This window comes from Mangifera indica, chromosome 20 (assembly GCF_011075055.1).
Source record: "Mangifera indica cultivar Alphonso chromosome 20, CATAS_Mindica_2.1, whole genome shotgun sequence".
NCBI classification, from domain to species: domain Eukaryota; kingdom Viridiplantae; phylum Streptophyta; class Magnoliopsida; order Sapindales; family Anacardiaceae; genus Mangifera; species Mangifera indica.
The window spans coordinates 8,685,170-8,703,537 of record NC_058156.1 but is presented as its reverse complement, the minus strand read 5'-3'; the positions used below and the strand labels follow the sequence as shown (position 1 = coordinate 8,703,537).

The following is an 18,368-nucleotide window of genomic DNA, read 5'->3' as shown; positions in this document are numbered from 1 at the left end:
GCTAGATTCGAGAGCTCGGCTCGATTTATATATAATTGAGCTTGAGCTCATGAAAGCTAAGCTTGAACTCGGTTTGAATTCAGTTCGACTCATTTTTCGTTATTAAAATGACATCATTTTAATACATATTAATCAAAACGATGTCGTTTTGTATAAAAAATTTTAATTGAAAAATTTAACAAACGAGCTTCCATCGAGTTCGCATAGGGTTAACCCGTTTCGCGCTTGTTCAAACTGAGCTCACATAAAGTTAGCTTGTTTCGGGCTCATTCGAGCTAAGTTCGAGTTCGAATGGGTTCGATTCGAGTCTAACCCTAACTACATCAATTAAATTAAAATATTATCAGAAAATATTTAAATTTTTGAACATATGCTCTTGTGTTTGGATTTTTTTTTTTTTTCTATTATGCAACCCTTTGGGGCTATGTGGTAGATATCTTCCTTAATATAGACCTTGAAATATTATATTGTTCTATTTATACTTTCTTGAAATCTCATTTTTATGATATTAATAATAAACCCTAATTGCAGGGCAAGCTGGCACACATGATTTTCTTTTGAGAAAATTGGTTTTTCAAACCATTTAAGTAGAAGAAGACAAGGAAAGATTGGACAATCAAACATTTTTGTTTCCCATTTTACCTCATGGAGAGGGTACATGCTATTATGTTAATCATTTTCAATAAGCATAATTAGTGTTTGGTGAAAAATCTCTAAGTCTAGCCTATTGCAAATATATCAACTTTTATTAATTACCCTTAGGGTGTGTTTGATTTACGTAATTTTTTATATTAAAAATAAAAAATTATTTTGAAAATAAATTATTTAGAAAATTATTAAATATAAATTATTACTATATTTAATAAAATTTAGTAGGATAAATAATTATTTTATAATATTTTTCATATTAATTATTATATTAATTGAAAATGAAAGTATTTTTATCGTAAAAATTCTATAAATAAATATATAATTATAATAAAATCAATATTATTTGGATAATATGTTAATACTTGAGGTGAAAAATATTGCTTGTCACGTCACCTCTGGTAAAATCTTTTATTGTTGATAAATAAAATAAAAAATATTAAAAAATAGATTACCAAAATAATCTTTTATTGCTACGAATCAAAAGACCCGTTAAATCATATTTTAATTACCTTCTTATTGATACTACCAATCTTTTTTTATTGAGAGTTCATTAGGCATACATTCTTTTACCTAATTGCCATGTTTTCACCAACTAAATAAAGATTTGAAGCTAATAGAAAACAATGATCTGTCTTTGTGATGATGGATGAGTAAAGTTGTTGTGAAATGATTAAAAGACAACACCACTAGACCTACCTTTGCCTTGGCCATATTGGCATGGGTGAGTTTTTTTAAAGTATTAAATTTCATCTTTATATTGTTTTAGATTTCGATAAAGTTATGTGTATATATTTTTAAATATATAAATAAATACATATTTTATATATATTATTAAACGGTTGGATAATAATAAATAAGAATAAAATAATATTTAATTAAATGATAATATATTATATGTGTATTCATTTTAATTTTAGTTCCATGAACAAGTCATAAAGAACTAATACAACTAGTTTTAAGTATTTAATTAGATATTCAGACAATTTTAAATATCCAATTAGGTGTTCAGATGATACATTATCTTGTAATTTAATACACATGATGACACATTATCTGAGTATCAAATTAGATACTCAAAACTGAATATATGTAGTTTATTAAAAATAATAAAATTATACAAGTTATGAAAAAAAATTTATACACAAACGATGATATGTTATTATGTAGTTGGGTGATTTTAAATCAGAAATAAAATAATATCCAAATATATGATAATATATCATTATTTATGGATAAATTTATACTTATTATTTATACACGTAATATTGTTCTTTCAAAAAACCAAACCCATTAATTATCTTCTTAAAACTCAAAGTCCCTTTCTGTCTCTTACATTAAACAATATTGGTTGTGGTGGTACAGGCATGGATTCATTCAAACCTAATTCTTCTTTAATGAGGCAAAATAAAATTGCCTCAAGTTTGCCCTTTTTAGAATTTCAATATCTTAAATTATTGGAGTTCTTCTTTTAATGTGTAAACAAATAAAAACTTTTCACTTTTTATAAATAATTTTTATTTATTGAAGTTCAACAATATAGATACACAAAGCACAAGGAGAATGGAACACTATGAAGAACCCTACTATTGCAAATCTTTTTATTAGTGGCCAATTTACTAAATATTTCGTATTTGTTCAGAGATAATTTTAAACAATGAGTCGTGTTTTTGCAATATTATATATAGTTATTTTAAGTATATAAATATATACTTATTTATATATATCATTATATGATTGAGTATTATTTTATTTTTAATTTAAAATCATCTAATTATATTGTGACCCTGATCAAATGTATACCCATTTATATACTCAAAATAAATATACATAATTGAGTATTTGATTAGAATATTTAAAAAATATTTTGATAATCTATCTTTTATTAAATATATTATCGTTGGTGATTTGACAAGTAATGTTTACAAATTAGTAATTTTTATGATAATATTTTATTTTTATAATAAAAAATTACTCGAACCAAACGCAAATAATGTGATAGAATTCTTGAAACTATTTATTTCACTAAACCTCAAGGGTGTCAAGAAAACATCCAATTAAGACCGTTTAATTTGAATAATATTTTATTATCAAAATTAAAAGATTACTTTAAAGATAGATTACTTAAAAAATTATTACGTATAAATTATTATTAAGTTTGATAAAATTTGATAGATATAAATAATTATTGTGTTTATTTAAAGATAATAAAAGAATACTAGTATATTATTTTAATTGATATTTTAAGGTATAATTAATCTAAAATATTTTTTATACTATTTATTATATTAATTAAAAATAAAATTATTTTTATTTTAAAATTTTAATAAATAAAAAATAATTATAATAAAATTACAATTACAATATTTTAACAGTTAAGATAGAAGTACTAATAAAATTACCTTTTTATGACGATATTTGGTTTAATTAATGTTTTATTATAAAAAATAAATATTATCTTTAAGATGAATTATTTAAAAAATTATTAAGTATAAATAATTATTATATTGATAAATTTTAATAAAATTTAATACGTATAAATAATAGTCGTATTTAATTAAAAATAATAAAAAATACTAAGATATTATTTTCTTCAAATATTTTTAATTATAATTATTTTAAAATATATTTTATATTATTTATTATATTAATTAAAAATATTTTAATTATAAAAAAATTAAATTAAAAATATAATAAAATTAAAATTAATATTTTAATACTCAAAATTGGGTATCTTTTATTATTGAAAATTTAAATAAAATAATATAAATAATAAAAAATAAATTATTAAAATAATTTTTTTATAATACAAACTAAACCGTGGTTTGTATTAATTACGTAACTCCATTGAGAATTGAAGCTTAAAGTCTTCCGTCTCGGAATTCCGTATGCATCCTCTTCAGTCTTCCACTTATATTCCAAATTTAATGATACATCATAAAATACTCTTTGTTTTGGTCAAAATGAAATTTCAAATTCAAAGTAGAAACCAGGACCCAGTGCAGACTTTCTCAAATGAAGTTCCACAGATTGATTGTTTGACAACAGGAAGTTTTGAACAGAGACAGAACCAGAGAATAACGATAAATACTCTTCTACATACCCATCCTCCTTCCGTATGAACCACATTACTATACAAAATACAAAATCTGTCTCCCCGTTGATTCCGGTGGGCTTATGTTAGTGTGTCAGGCACGGCCAATCCCATTAAACCCTTCCTTCCATCCTCCGTAATTGCCGCTCCATAAACGCTTACTCACTAACGTTACTTTCTATCTTTACTGGCTTCTTTTCCTTTTCTTCTTTTTTCACATTTATATATAAAGCAAAATCTTTTGTTCCCATTAACGATTTTCTCTATTTTCAGCTTTGTTTTTTTTTTTTTTAACAACTACTCTCCACCTCTTAAGCTATTTCTACTTCTTCAAAAAAACTCCCACTTTCCTTTTGACCCGGCCGGGTATTTACTATTTTTTCCGGCCGAATGAACTATCGAGATCGGATGGTTCAGTGATTTTATTTTTTTTTCGATGGGTTGTGTGAGCTCGAAGCAGGCGGTGTTGGTGACGCCGGCGCTGGACCTCTCGGGCGGATTGCGTGGCGACGAATATGGAGATAATTCGCGTCGGATCCCGGTCGGCAGGGTTAGGGACGGTAGGGGTTGTGGTAGTACTAATAAGAAGAGCAAAAGGGTGTCTGGCGGAGGGAGCGAGCTGGGTGAGTCGGTCCGGGCGAGTTCGAACAGCGAGTCACTGAGTTTTAGGCTTGGGAATTTGCATAAGTATATCGAAGGTGAACAGATGGCGGCTGGATGGCCCGCCTGGCTCAGCGCCGTAGCCGGCGAAGCCATCCAGGGTTGGGTCCCACTTCGGGTGGATGCCTTTGAGAAACTAGAAAAGGTGGTTGTTTTAACATCTCGTATATTCAAAGTTCATACTTTTTTATGGTTTTGTTTTAACTGCACTGGAAATAAAAAAAAAGATTTTTTTTTATTTGTCATTTTGTAGGTTTTAGTAACTTGTTTTCTTCTGTATTTTTTTTTTTTTGTTTAGTTGATAAAATAATTAACTTTGTATTAAGGATTTTTCAGAAAACTTTGATCAGCAATTTAGTAGTCTTAATTTGCTCTCATCGAACCACTTTAGTATATTATTTAGCTGATATTTCAGTAAATTCATCAATAATTCAATGAATCAGAAATAAAACGTTGGATTTTTTACAGGTCTAGTTTCAGAAATGTCTAGTTGTTCAAAGGGACAATTTTCAGATCATTTGGTATCATTTACTTGAGTTTTCTGCTCTCTGAATGCTGCCAATGCATTTGACCCTGGCTTCATTTCTTATTAGAAGTAGTGCATACAGCGGTTTTTGTGAAATTCTGAGAAATGTTATGCATTCTGTTTAATTTGTTTTCACAGATTGGACAAGGTACATATAGTAGTGTGTTCCGAGCGAAAAACCTTGAAACTGGGAAGATTGTTGCCTTGAAGAAGGTGAGGTTTGACAATCTTGAGCCGGAGAGTGTTCGCTTTATGGCTAGAGAGATAACGATCCTACGCAGACTTGACCATCCAAACATTATCAAGTTGGAGGGATTAATCACTTCCAGATTATCATGTAGTATATACCTTGTATTTGAATACATGGAACATGATATTGCCGGGCTTTTATCCTGCCCTGACATCAAGTTCAGTGAGTCACAGGTTTGTTTGCTTTGCTTTTATGGAAAAGTTTCACTGAATATGATGCTTGGTTTGCTGTCCTAAATGGAGAGGATAGGTTTTTAGAATACCAAAGGGATACTGAATAGATTATGTGGTGCCTATTTGCCACCAGTGAGTTACTTTCTTGTTTTAGTCTGTTTTGGAGGTTAAGATTTTTTTAAAATTTTTTTTGGGTAGATCAAATGCTACATGAAGCAGTTATTATCTGGACTGGAGCATTGTCACTCAAGAGGTATTATGCATCGTGACATTAAGGGATCAAATCTCCTGGTAAATAATGAAGGAATCTTGAAGGTGGCCGATTTTGGATTGGCGAACTTCTGTAACTCTAATCACAAACAACCTTTAACCAGTCGTGTTGTGACTTTATGGTACCGTCCTCCTGAACTTTTACTGGGATCCAATGATTATGGAGCGTCTGTGGATCTTTGGAGTGTTGGCTGTGTATTTGCTGAACTTCTGACCGGGAAACCTATCCTTCAAGGGAGAACAGAGGTAATCACCTTATGACAGTACACGACTTTTCGTTTCCATTGTAATCATTTTATAGGTGACAAATGAAGTCTGTTAATTTAAAGTGACAAAATTTTCATGAAACAATATAATTTTGGCAGAAATGACTTCCATTACTCAATCAAATTAGTTACCTCCTAAACATGGAAATTCACAAACAGAGTATGTAGTACAGGAATATAAAAAAGGTTAAAGGGTGTGTTCACCTCTCGAAGGCAAAAGGACTTATCATAACAAGGAAAATTACTATAATTCTGAGAGCCCACCATTTAATGAGTTGCTTGCCACAATTTCATTGCAGTCAGAAAATGATATTGCAGTGACCTTTAACATGTTATCAGTGGAATGTATTATACTTGAGAGCGGAGTAAATCTTCATGTTAAAACATGGTATTCTAGTGACAATTATTCAATGACGCATTAACAGTTGCAATTAGGTAGCTTGTGATTTTCCAATAATGTTTTAGGGTGTTGGAAAGTATGTATTGATAAGGTAAATTGCTTGATACTTTATTTAAAAAATTATGATTTTATCTTGTTGATATAGCAAAAAGACGTGCTTGTGTCAAGGTGGTTACATAAGTTTTTGTACTTTTATTCATAAATTTTCACATTATTACGGGTAAATTTTACTTAAGTGTACTTAAATTCATTCAAGTTCTGATATTTCATGGGAATGATTTTGTTCCATCCACAGGTTGAACAACTACATAAAATTTTCAAGCTTTGTGGATCTCCACCAGACGATTACTGGAAAAATTCTAGACTTCCTCATGCAACTCTATTCAAGCCGCATCAACCTTATGAAAGTTGTCTTCGGGAGACCTTTAAAGATTTGCCGACACCCGCCATGAACCTGATTGATACCTTACTTTCCGTAGAGCCATACAAGCGTGCAACTGCCTCTGCTGCTCTTAAATCTGAGGTAGCTCTCCTGACCATACTGATTCATTTGGCCTGTATGAAAGTAAATCTATCCCATCTACCTAAATTTTTCATTGCCGTTATTACTGTGAGCAGTTTATATGTACAGTTTGCAATTGTTATTTATCAGCATGAGCATTTTTTCTCCCAACCCTCTAAATATGTCTCTTTATTTTTAATTTTAGCAAATTCATTAAAATTTCTAGTATTTTGCATCACTGGGATATTTCTAATACAAAATTCTCTACCCTTAAATTTCAGTATTTCACAACAAAGCCTTATGCATGTGATCCATCAAGTTTGCCTATTTATCCACCTAACAAAGAGATTGATGCAAAAAATCGTGAAGAGGCACAGAGGTGAGGATGCCCTTCTATTCTCTACTTTGATAAAATATTTTGGATTATGCCTGTACGACAGTAGAAGAAACATATTGATGAATTAGGAGCTATTTCATCCCTTTAATCATGATCTCCAGTTTGACAAATCAACTAGTGCACCAAAGCAAGACATAACTGACTGCCATATGCCCAACATATTCTAATGGGAAAGGAGATGCTGTTAGATTAATGTGCTATGCACCGTCTACATTGAGATAATTAGGGTGTTTGAAGACAAAGAAAAGACATGAATGTCTGATGAAGATTAAGTCCATTTTGCATAGGCAGCATCATAAAAATTGAATTTACAAGCTGACATAACTTCCACAATTGTCTAGAAGTTGAAGATAAGGCAATGTTTTGATGCAAATTTAGTAATTTTTGTAAAGAGAAATACAATTAAAGATACTAACCTAGTTAAACGCAAAACTAAGGACTGATTTTATTTTCTCTTTTTTGTAAATGTAAAATTTACCACCTTCATATTGGTGAATTTATGTATTCCTTCCTAGGTGCAGATTTACATATTTGGACGGAATAACCAAATTGTTGATCCTATTGAATTTTGTTTGTCATTTATTTCTCAAATAGTGAATTTTGCCCTTTCAAACTGTGCTGACATTTTGAACTTATATTTCAGGAAAAAGAACAGTAGGAGAGATCGCAGAACTGAAGCAAGAAAACCAACACGAAAATCCCATGGAATGTGTAAATTGGCACCAGTGGAGGTCTGTTTCTGTGTTTGCAGTTACTCATCTATTCTTTGCATCCCTAGGAATGTAATCCTTATTGATCAATTTATTGCAACTTACAGGATGTGGCATCCCAAACTCGTACTGCTCAAAAAATTAATGGCAATGGTGTGCATATTCTGAAAGATGTGATGTTAGGTGGGGAAGTCCGTAACCGTAAGCCATCTGTTGATGAGCGAGAAGAGGCTTCCCATGTAAAGAATGCATCTCATGGAGACATTCCCTTCTCTGGTCCTTTACAAGTTTCTACATCTAGTGGGTTTGCCTGGGCAAAAAGACAAAAAGATGATGCATCCATGAGATCTCATTGTGGGTCTATCTCAAGAACTCATAATATGAATGCATTGGAGCCTCCTGCTGCATTGCATACAAGAAACAAGTGTGATTCAAAAAATAGCGATACTGGAGATATTTTGTATGCGGATCGAAACAATTCTAGAGGCCATGAATATGAGATTACCAAGCTTGATATGCTTAGACAATGGAGCCAATTTGAGCGTCCAGATTCTGTTGATGCTTCTGATGGATACCACTCACTGGAACTATCATTGGCACTATACCGAAGAGAGGAAATGGCATCCAAGAAAAATAATTTGGTAAGTTTGTAAATATTGGATTTAGAAATGATGTCAAATTTTGCTTTTTACATCTAACACTGATTTCAATTTTTGTTTAAAATGAATTGACATTGTTTGCAAAATTGCAAGAATCTTAAGATTTGTAACATGTCATAATTCTTAAATTGTTTTTATTTAATAGAAATTCTGGAAGCTATTGAAATTTCATCAAAATATTGAGCCTTGATATGGTGAAAACTGATATATGTTTATGGATTAGTACTTAAGGATATGAGTAAACTAGCATGCATTAATATTTTTCTTCTATTTATTATTCATGTTTAGTACTATTGAAGTAACTCCTGAGTATTAAAGCCACTTACAGGTAAGTGTAGTTGTTTTGACCCTGTGTTTTGAAGAGAAAATGGTGTTTAGAAATCAGAATCACTACTGATAAAAAAGAGATACAAAACATTCAAATAACCATTTTATAATCTTAATGTGGTGCGCAAAGTTAGTTTATGACAAATAGGATGGTGGTAATAGTTGTATTGGATGTAGCAATCTATGGCTGGTGGAGTGGCTGAAGCATCGTAGTTGCAAGGATAGAATGGTGCTCGAGTTGATGATTGTTTTGTCCAAGAACAATGCCAATATGAAATACAAGAATATAGTTGACTTCACGGATTAGTAAAATTAGTGAAGTAATAGAACTTTCAGAGGGAAGGTTTGGGTTCGAGTCTCTGCCACGATTAGTAAAAACCTAAACTTGACCTGGTGCTCTGGTTCAGAAGTGAAAACTACTCGAGAAAATTTTCAAAAACTTTGGTGAAAGTAGAGAAATAAATAGTTACACTTAGCATCTGCAGTTTTTAAAATATGTCGACTAAACCAGGAAACCATGATGATGATGATCACTGTTTCCCCTAAACAGGACTCAAAGATGATAATTCTGCAAATTTTTTCTTAATCTATTTCTATAGTTACTGAGGCTGCCCATATTAGATTAATGAATGTCAAATTCATTTCAATATTTGTTGATTTTTTTTCCCATCTAGTGTATTAATATTGGTGTTGGTACAGGGTTGTCAAGATCAAGGGGACAAGGTTGATTTTTCTGGACCCTTGCTATCACAGTCGAACAGAATTGATGAACTCTTAGAAAGACATGAGCGCCACATCCGTCAGGCAGTTCGAAAGTCTTGGTTCCAAAGAGGTAACACGACAACTGTGCATAGTGGTCCTCAAGATTTACTACTATAAACATGCAATGATTTCATCACAAACAGAAAACTTAAGTGAATAACGAAGAAAGTATTGTTTGTGGGGGAACAATATATTGCTGTGTCACTAATTTCATTTATAACTTTCTATAGTTCTCCGGTTTGGTTGTTGTGATTTAAGTGGAATCGGTTCTTATTTTTGTACTTGCATACCCACAGCTCACATATTCATCATAACCAACATAATTAATAGTATGAAAACTTTTGAATTTCAGGTAAGAAAAATGGAAAGTGATTGCAGATTTTCTCGGCTCTAGGTGCGGCAGGAAACGGAATGCTAAGAATCTTAAACTAGTAAGTCTGACCAAGTCTACTAGGCGGCCATACCCTGCAGTTACACAAATGACATTTCAGTGAAAATGCACATCAATTTTGCAGCCATACACATACACACCATACCGGTAAAGGAGAAACTATAATTTCTTGAGGCTAATATCTTTGATACCACACAGCCATAGAGAAAAGGAAGGATGCAAAGATTGGCTGGGTACATGGATATTAGTTAAATTTTGGTCTAATGGTTTTTCCTCTGATAAATGTCTTATTTCCTTATTCTTTTTCCTCTTAGTAATGTTATGTATATGCATAATTTTGAATATGTAATTAGATATATAGATGATATGTTGTCATGTGATTTGATATTATTTTGTTTTTTAAACTCAAAATCATTCAATCACATAATAACACACATTATCTATGTATCCAATTGAGTATTCAAAACTGTGTTGCATCCGTCTATGAATTGTATAGATTGGAGATGGTTGATTATCGAACCTGAAAGTGATCATGCATACATATACATATATATATATATGTTTGAGATTCATAAGACATCTGATATTGGCTTTCTCTGGCCTCCTATCCTTGCAATGCTTCATCAGACGAGTTATATGTTGATTTGCAGCCATCCTTGACCACAATTTGTGAAATGCTATGTTTTGTTAAGAGTTACTCTGTCAAACCTGGGATTTGTTGCTCCCTATTGGTGTGAGTTTGGAGCCATCTTTTATATATATATATATTTGCAATAATAAAACTGTGTACACATTTTTAATACATAAATGATATGTTATTATATGATTAGGTGATTTTGAAGTAAAGATAAAACAACAAAACTATATGCACAATTTTGTACACAAACAATAATGTGTTTCTGTGTGATTGGGTATTCTTTTATCTTTAATTTTTAACTATTCAATTATATATATTTTTGTTTGTGTATATAGTTGTACATAAAATATTACTCAAGATAAAGTAATATCTAATAATATAATAATACGTTATTTGCATATATAAATTATGTATAAAAAAATATGTATACATATATATATATATATATAACACAATTATGCATTCCTCTTTAGCAAATCCTACATTGGAACAAGAATAAACTCAAGGTTTAACATTTGATAATTGGACTTTGTTCTTGAAAGGAATGATATGAGACCTTCTGTGACAGGTTGGTAGAACATGCTTGTTCTTGATGTTTTTTTTCTTACGAAACAACGATTTCATTTAGAGGTGATAATGGGTCAAACTAGGTATAAAGTTTGCATGATAATGAGTCTTACGAGCGGGTTGACCCATGAGAAGTATGAAACTTACAATTTGACCATATATATATAAAGTTTGTTTAAACTCTATAATAACGCGTCTGATCGAAACCAACCGTAACAGGTCAATCTATTAATTTTAATAAAAAATAATTTTATATTATAATTATAATTTAATTAATTAATTTTTTTAATAAGTATAAAAAAAGTAACAGATCAACCCACAAGTCTTATGTTTACACTTAAACCTAACTCAAAAGATCAATGAACTTGATCTAATCTATCTAACATCTCTACTCTAGTTCCATTCATGGAACAAGCATTCTATGGGGTATGCATAACGTTATCAATATCCAAGAAAAACATTGATAAATGTCTTCAACAATAAAATATATTTCAATTATTAAATAATTATTTATTTATTCATTTGAATTTATATAATTGTTTAAAGGACAAAAATCGTGTCACATGAAAAGTGTTTTGATCATGGGAATCAAATTTCACATCATATATCAAAAATCAATTGTTTTTTATATTGTATAGTGTAGTGTAAGATACACCTTTAAAAAATTAATATAACAAAATAATAAAAAAATTATAATTAACTCGTCATTTGAAAAAAAAAATCACAAACACTTTTGATAATTTAAAATTTTTTAATATATACTTCTACTACATCTTTATTTCTCTAAAGGCCAAAAGACGTATTCCCACCCAAGGTTTAATAAAATCTCAAACTCATACTTATTAGCTTTCAAAAATATAAATATCTACCTTTTGGTTAAAATTTATTATTACAATTAAGGGTAAAATGTCATTTAGTTTAAAATATTTAAAAAATTAAAAATTTATTAAATTTTCCTCCTAAAGTTTACAAATCTGATAATTTTTCCCCATCTAAAGTTTCTAAAGTTTGAGAAGTGACAATTTTCTCTCTAGTTGTTTTATCCTTCTTTCTAGTAACCACCATTCTCGCGGTCAAAAATCGAAAAACAACAAAGCGTTCCCCTAGTTAGGAAGATAGACCACCATTTGGTTCATTCCCTTGGTTTTCACCAGAAGATGACAAAAATGATGAAGCTTTGTCCTGCTCACTTCTGTCAATGTCTCACTTCATTGCACTTGGACTATGACAGTAGACACTCGAGCCTTAGACTATTATGGGGAGACTCTTCGTCGTGTGACGGGATGATGAGATCGATGGAAGACTGTCACACGACTTTCCTTCTTTGATTCGACCATCGAGATATGTGAATGACAATGGGTTATCGACAAGATTTGTGGATCTGTCGGCCTTCCTTCTTCTTGGGCTACTGACAAAGGATAGGTAGGAAGGTTTGCTCCGATCGTCAGAGAAGATACTGGAAAAAATGGAAACCCTAGGGGTGAAATGACCACTTTTCAAATTTTGAATGGAGAAAAATTGTTAGTTTTCAAATTGAGGGAAAGATGTGACAAAACTTTAGTTTTTTTACGATTTTACTCTTAATTTTAACTAAGAATTTTAATAGAATTTTCTTCCTGTGGAGGATTTTGTGTTTTTGAAAGTTAGAAAATATGAGTTTAGGTTTACACTTAATTTTGGGTGGGAACTAGGGTGTGTACAGTCCGGTTTGGTACAGTTTGAGAGATTTGTCAAACCAAACTGAAAAAAACAGTTTAAAAAATTTTCAAACTAAACCAAACCATTTTAGATTTCAAATTAAACCTAACCAAACTGAAAAAACATAGTTTGACCTGGTTTGGATTACGGTTTGAACAATAATTATCAGTATTCTATGATATGATATATTACAGATAGAAAACGTTACATATTATAAGATGTATCGAATTAATACGATACAGTAAACTTATCATATGATATAATACGTATCCTATGATACAATATATATTTCTTATATGAATTGATACAATTTTTTTAGAGAAAATGAATGCATTAGGGGTATATATGAAAAATTTTAAAATATTAAAAGTGTTCGTGATATTTTTTAAAATAATGAAGTCTCAATTTAATAGTTTATTAGTAATTTATTATTTTAATTTTAAAAAAGTGTATCATATAATATGATACATGATATAGTAAGTTTAGGCTTTGATATATTATCTGATACACAATTCGATTATTCTAGTTTGAATATTTTAAAATTATATATATATATATATATATATATATATATATATAATATATATATATATATATATATATATATATATATATATATATACACACACACACACACATATATATCATTTAATAAAATTAACTGAATTATAATTTTTTAAAACATAATATACATTTATAAAATAAATATAAAAAATAAGTTGTACATCTAATTGTTTATTAGAAAATTTTATCAAACATAGTTTTATATATATATATATTTTAAAACATGGTTTACGGTTTGGTTCAATTTAAAAATTACTCAAACCACAACCTGAACTAAAAAAATGGTTTGAAAAATTTCAACCCAAACTAAACAATTTAATAAATCAAACCATAATTTTTAAGTGATTTGATTCGATTTTACGGTTTGAACCAAATTATGCATACCGCTAGTGGAAACAAATCTTTTGGCCTTCTCTAAAAAACTATATTGATTTGTATCGTTAATATGTATTATATTGTATTGATTTAATACATTTTAAAATACATATCAATTTTCACATATATTATACCATATTTTAAAATACTAATAACTATGATTTTCACATCTCGAAATTCAATTACTTTCTGTTAAGTTTCCCATCCATTCTCTTTCAAATTTGATAACAATTGTTAAGTGTCTTCACCCTGTGATGGCAACCGCAATCTTTGGACTTGTTTTGCCGGCCTTGTCGTGGCCTGTGATATTATTAGTAAGGTTGCAGAAGAAGAAAGAAGACGCACATTATGTATAAAAAGGTTGGGTTTTCCCAAAATCAGTTTCAGTCGATTTCATCAATCAGGACGCCCAGAAAAATAAAAGGTTTTGAAGATTCTTGTGGATTTTATTTTGATGGTAGGTCAACATGAATGTAGACAGATTTTGGTCGAAGGACTCCACCCAACTGTTTGTGTTAAAAACTTTATTTCAATTTAATAAAAAAAAAGGTGTGATTTGATATGGGTAGCCCTAGCAAGAGAGTTCAATCGGTTTGTGCTCCGATCCCAACCCCTCATTTTTGGTATTGTTTGTGGAGATACGACTTATAAAATTTAAAGTTATATTAGGTTTGCGTGTTTTGTTACTTGTATCGAAGTCTTAGGTCAAGTTTGTAGAATAATCTAGTATGATATGTTAAAAATAATAAAATAATTTAAAAATTATAACAAATTGAAAATTATTAAATATATCTAATTTTACAAGCCTGCCCACAAAAGCACATAAACGGATTTGTACAAAGGCATTGCCCAAAGAACCTCAATGGTGTTGTGGGTCTTATTTGTTTGTAGGTCCGGCCCATAGACCCATCAATTGACAGACCTAAAAATAATCCAACCTTAGGCACGGTAAGTTGTTTTGGATCCGATTCGACCCTACTCACTATCTATCATGTCTAGATTTAAGATTATTAAATCAATTATCATGTATATTATACGTATCAATATGTAATATATATATATATATATATATATATATATATATATATATATATATATATATATATATATATAAAATAAAATAAATATAAAAAACAAATTCTACTCTTTGTAACTAAGATTGGACTCGAATCTAATCTATTTGAGCTTGAACTTAAATTCGATTTGAATGAGTCTGAAACAAACTAACTCTAACCGAGTTCGATCGAGCTCGAGCTACTCGTCAAATTTTTTAATTAAAAATTTTGATACAAAATGATGTCGTTTAGACTAATATGTATTAAAATGATATTATTTTAATAATAAAAAATAAACCGAATTAAATTTAAGTCAAGTTTAAGTTTAATTTTTATGAACTCAAACTTAAATTTGAACTTAATTATATGTAAATTAAACCGAGCTTAAACTCAATTTAAGTTTAATTCAGTTTGAATCTAATCCTATTTATAACTTTGACGACAAACTTAGAAAAATCACTGGCAAATGCTTACACTCTGAGGGAATTTGAAATTTTGAAACAATTTTTTGTGCCTCATTTAAGAAAGGAATGAAAAGTGATGATTGCAAACCCTTTTGGAAATTTGAAACAAAGGAAATTAATTAATTAATTAACTAATTATTTAATAATCTAACACAAATTAATTGTTGAAGGTAGTGGGTCCCGTTGAGAGAATCATCATTACTTGTTAACAACCAAATGATGCCATTCTCACAAATTACATTCATTATCATTATTTTTCAAAATTTTAGTTTTTAATCCCCAACACAAATCTCCACCGTCAATTTTCTGACGGGCGTGCGTGATGTGGACCCCATTCATCGTCATCGTGAGCCGTTCATCCCGCAAACCTTCGTTTGGCAACCTATTATTGACGTCAGGATTGTTGGCCACGTGGATGCACATGGGAGATGATCTAACCGTCAGATTTTGTTAATCCTAATTAATTAACAACTTGTTTTAAGTATTAATAATAAAATAATCACTGTTTAATTATCTGGTCAAAACCGACACGTTCGGGATTGTAGTTATTCAATCTTATACCGCATTTAATATTAAAATTTTAATTTTTTATATAATATAATTTTTAAAAAATTTTATAATTACTATATTATTATTTTAAAAAATAATATTAATATATTTAAAGTTTTAAAATTTTTTATTTATATTTTTATTACATTAATTTTTTAAAAAATATATCAATTTAATTATTAATATGTATTATATTATAATTTTATATCAAATAATATATTTATTATATCATATTAATTTAATATATTTTTATAATATATATTATTTTTTATTTATAATATATTGTACCATTTACATATTGATCACTATGTCCATGAGTGGCCCAATTGGTAGCTTTAAATTTCAGGACACGTGTAATGCACGTGAATTGTTTGTTTTATTTTGATTAACGAAAAAGGCAAAAACCGTGTGTCATTATTGTGACTTGTGGCCAACCACTTTTACCGCCAAAGCATACTTTTTCACAACATTAAAACTTTTTAAACCATAAATTCATTTCTTAGAGTACAAAATATAAATTAGAAATATTTTTTATAAAAAAATCAATTTCTTAATTGTTAATAATTATTTATTATTTTTAACCTATCATATCAAGTCAACCCACGGGCTTTAGCTGATATTATAAAAACATTTTTACTAAATTAAAAGGAATGGTTTAAAAAAATTTCGAAACTAAATTAAATTAAAAAATACAGTCTTATTCGGTTTAAATTATTATTTGAATTTATTAAAATTACTTACTTTTAAATTTATATTATTTAATAAAATTATAATTTTTAAGAATATAATATAAATATAATATATATATATATAATATACATTAAAGAAAATGGTAAAATAAATATAAAAAATAATTTGTATAATTAATTATTTATTAAATTTTTTTATTAAATATAGTTATATATATATGTATTTAAAAAAAATAATTACGATTTGATTCAGTTTAAAAATCTTTCAAATCGTAATTTAAACTAAAAACTATTTTTAAAAAATTTATCAAGTAAAATTAAATTATTTTATAAATCAAACCAAACTAAATAATATATTTTAGACAATTTGATCTAATTTTATGATTTAAACTAAATCATTTACACTTTTAATTAATCCTTAATTAAAGAGGCAATCCTTGGTTAGAAATTGCTCTCTCTTCCCGATACGCTATTTTCACCTAATCACCGTCTATCTCTTTGACTAAAATCCAAGTATTTAATGGTTGGCGATTACTCAATGGGGGACCACCTAATCTCTAGAAAGATCTGATCCTTCCACGCCTTATCAATGAAATTACCGACGTTTGTGAGAAATATTCCAGTGTTACAAGATCACCATACACCCCTGCTCTCTACTGAAATTAACTAATAGTAACATCCACATAATTTTTATACATAATTTTATATAAAAATAATGATATATTATTATATAATTAGATAATTAAAAATTAAAAATAAAATAATATTTAATTATATAATAAAATATCATTATTTATACATAAAATTATATATATAATTTTATTAAAAATTAACTAATTACCAAATCCAAATGCCACAGGAAAAAAAAACCTAAGTTGTGGCCATTTTAAGATGCATCAATTTAAAATTTTGACGGTAAACTATCAAATTGTTGTAAACTTAATCTAGGCATCATAAAAAATAATATTATGTGTATATATTTTTTTGTATATAATTTAAATATACATATGATATATTATTGTATAATTAAATATTATTTTATTTTTAATTTAAAATAATACAATCACATGATATCGTATACGTAAATTGTCTTAAAAAAAATGTATATGCAATAGTTTTATTGTTTTAATATAGAATGTGGCAAATTAAGGAAAAAAAATTCAAGGAGTTTTTGGTTCGACTAATGTTTTATTACTAAAATTAGAATATTATTTAAAAAATTACTGAGTATAAATTATTACTATGTTTGATAAAATTTAGTAACAATGAATAGGTATAAACAATTATTGTGTTTAGTTAGAGGTAATAAAAGAATACTAATATATTATTTTAGTTAAATACTTTTAGATGTAATTATTTTAAAATATTTTTACATTATTTATTATATTAATTGAAAATAAACTTATTTTTGTCGTAAAAATTAATAAATAAATATATAATTATAATAAAATCAATATTATCTTTATAATTTTTTAATACCTAATATGAAAGTAATAATCAAATTATTTTTTATATTATTATTGATAAACAAAATTAATTAAATAAAATAATCTAAATAATAAAAATTAATTTACTAAAATAACCTTTAATAACCCTTTAACCACACGCCTCCTCAAAGTTATCTTACTTTTCCTAATATTACCACGTAAAATGACATGTGGTAAAAATTAGTCAAATGTGAAAGGCGGCCAAATAGAAGATTTTGTATCAGAGAGAAGTGAAAAAAGAATGATGG

General features: G+C 28.4%; 1 protein-coding gene across 1 annotated transcript; it reads left to right on the top strand.

Annotated features, from left to right (window-relative positions):
- Positions 1-3,554: 3,554 nt before the first annotated feature.
- LOC123203914 (protein IMPAIRED IN BABA-INDUCED STERILITY 1-like) lies at positions 3,555-10,670 on the top strand. The gene is made up of 9 exons (XM_044620398.1): positions 3,555-4,547; positions 5,067-5,351; positions 5,550-5,867; positions 6,583-6,810; positions 7,071-7,168; positions 7,830-7,917; positions 8,004-8,537; positions 9,582-9,714; positions 9,997-10,670. The coding sequence occupies exons 1-9, from the start codon at positions 4,179-4,181 to the stop codon at positions 10,014-10,016; spliced, it is 2,073 nt and encodes a 690-aa protein (XP_044476333.1). The 5' UTR covers positions 3,555-4,178; the 3' UTR covers positions 10,017-10,670.
- The last annotated feature ends 7,698 nt before the right edge of the window (positions 10,671-18,368 follow it).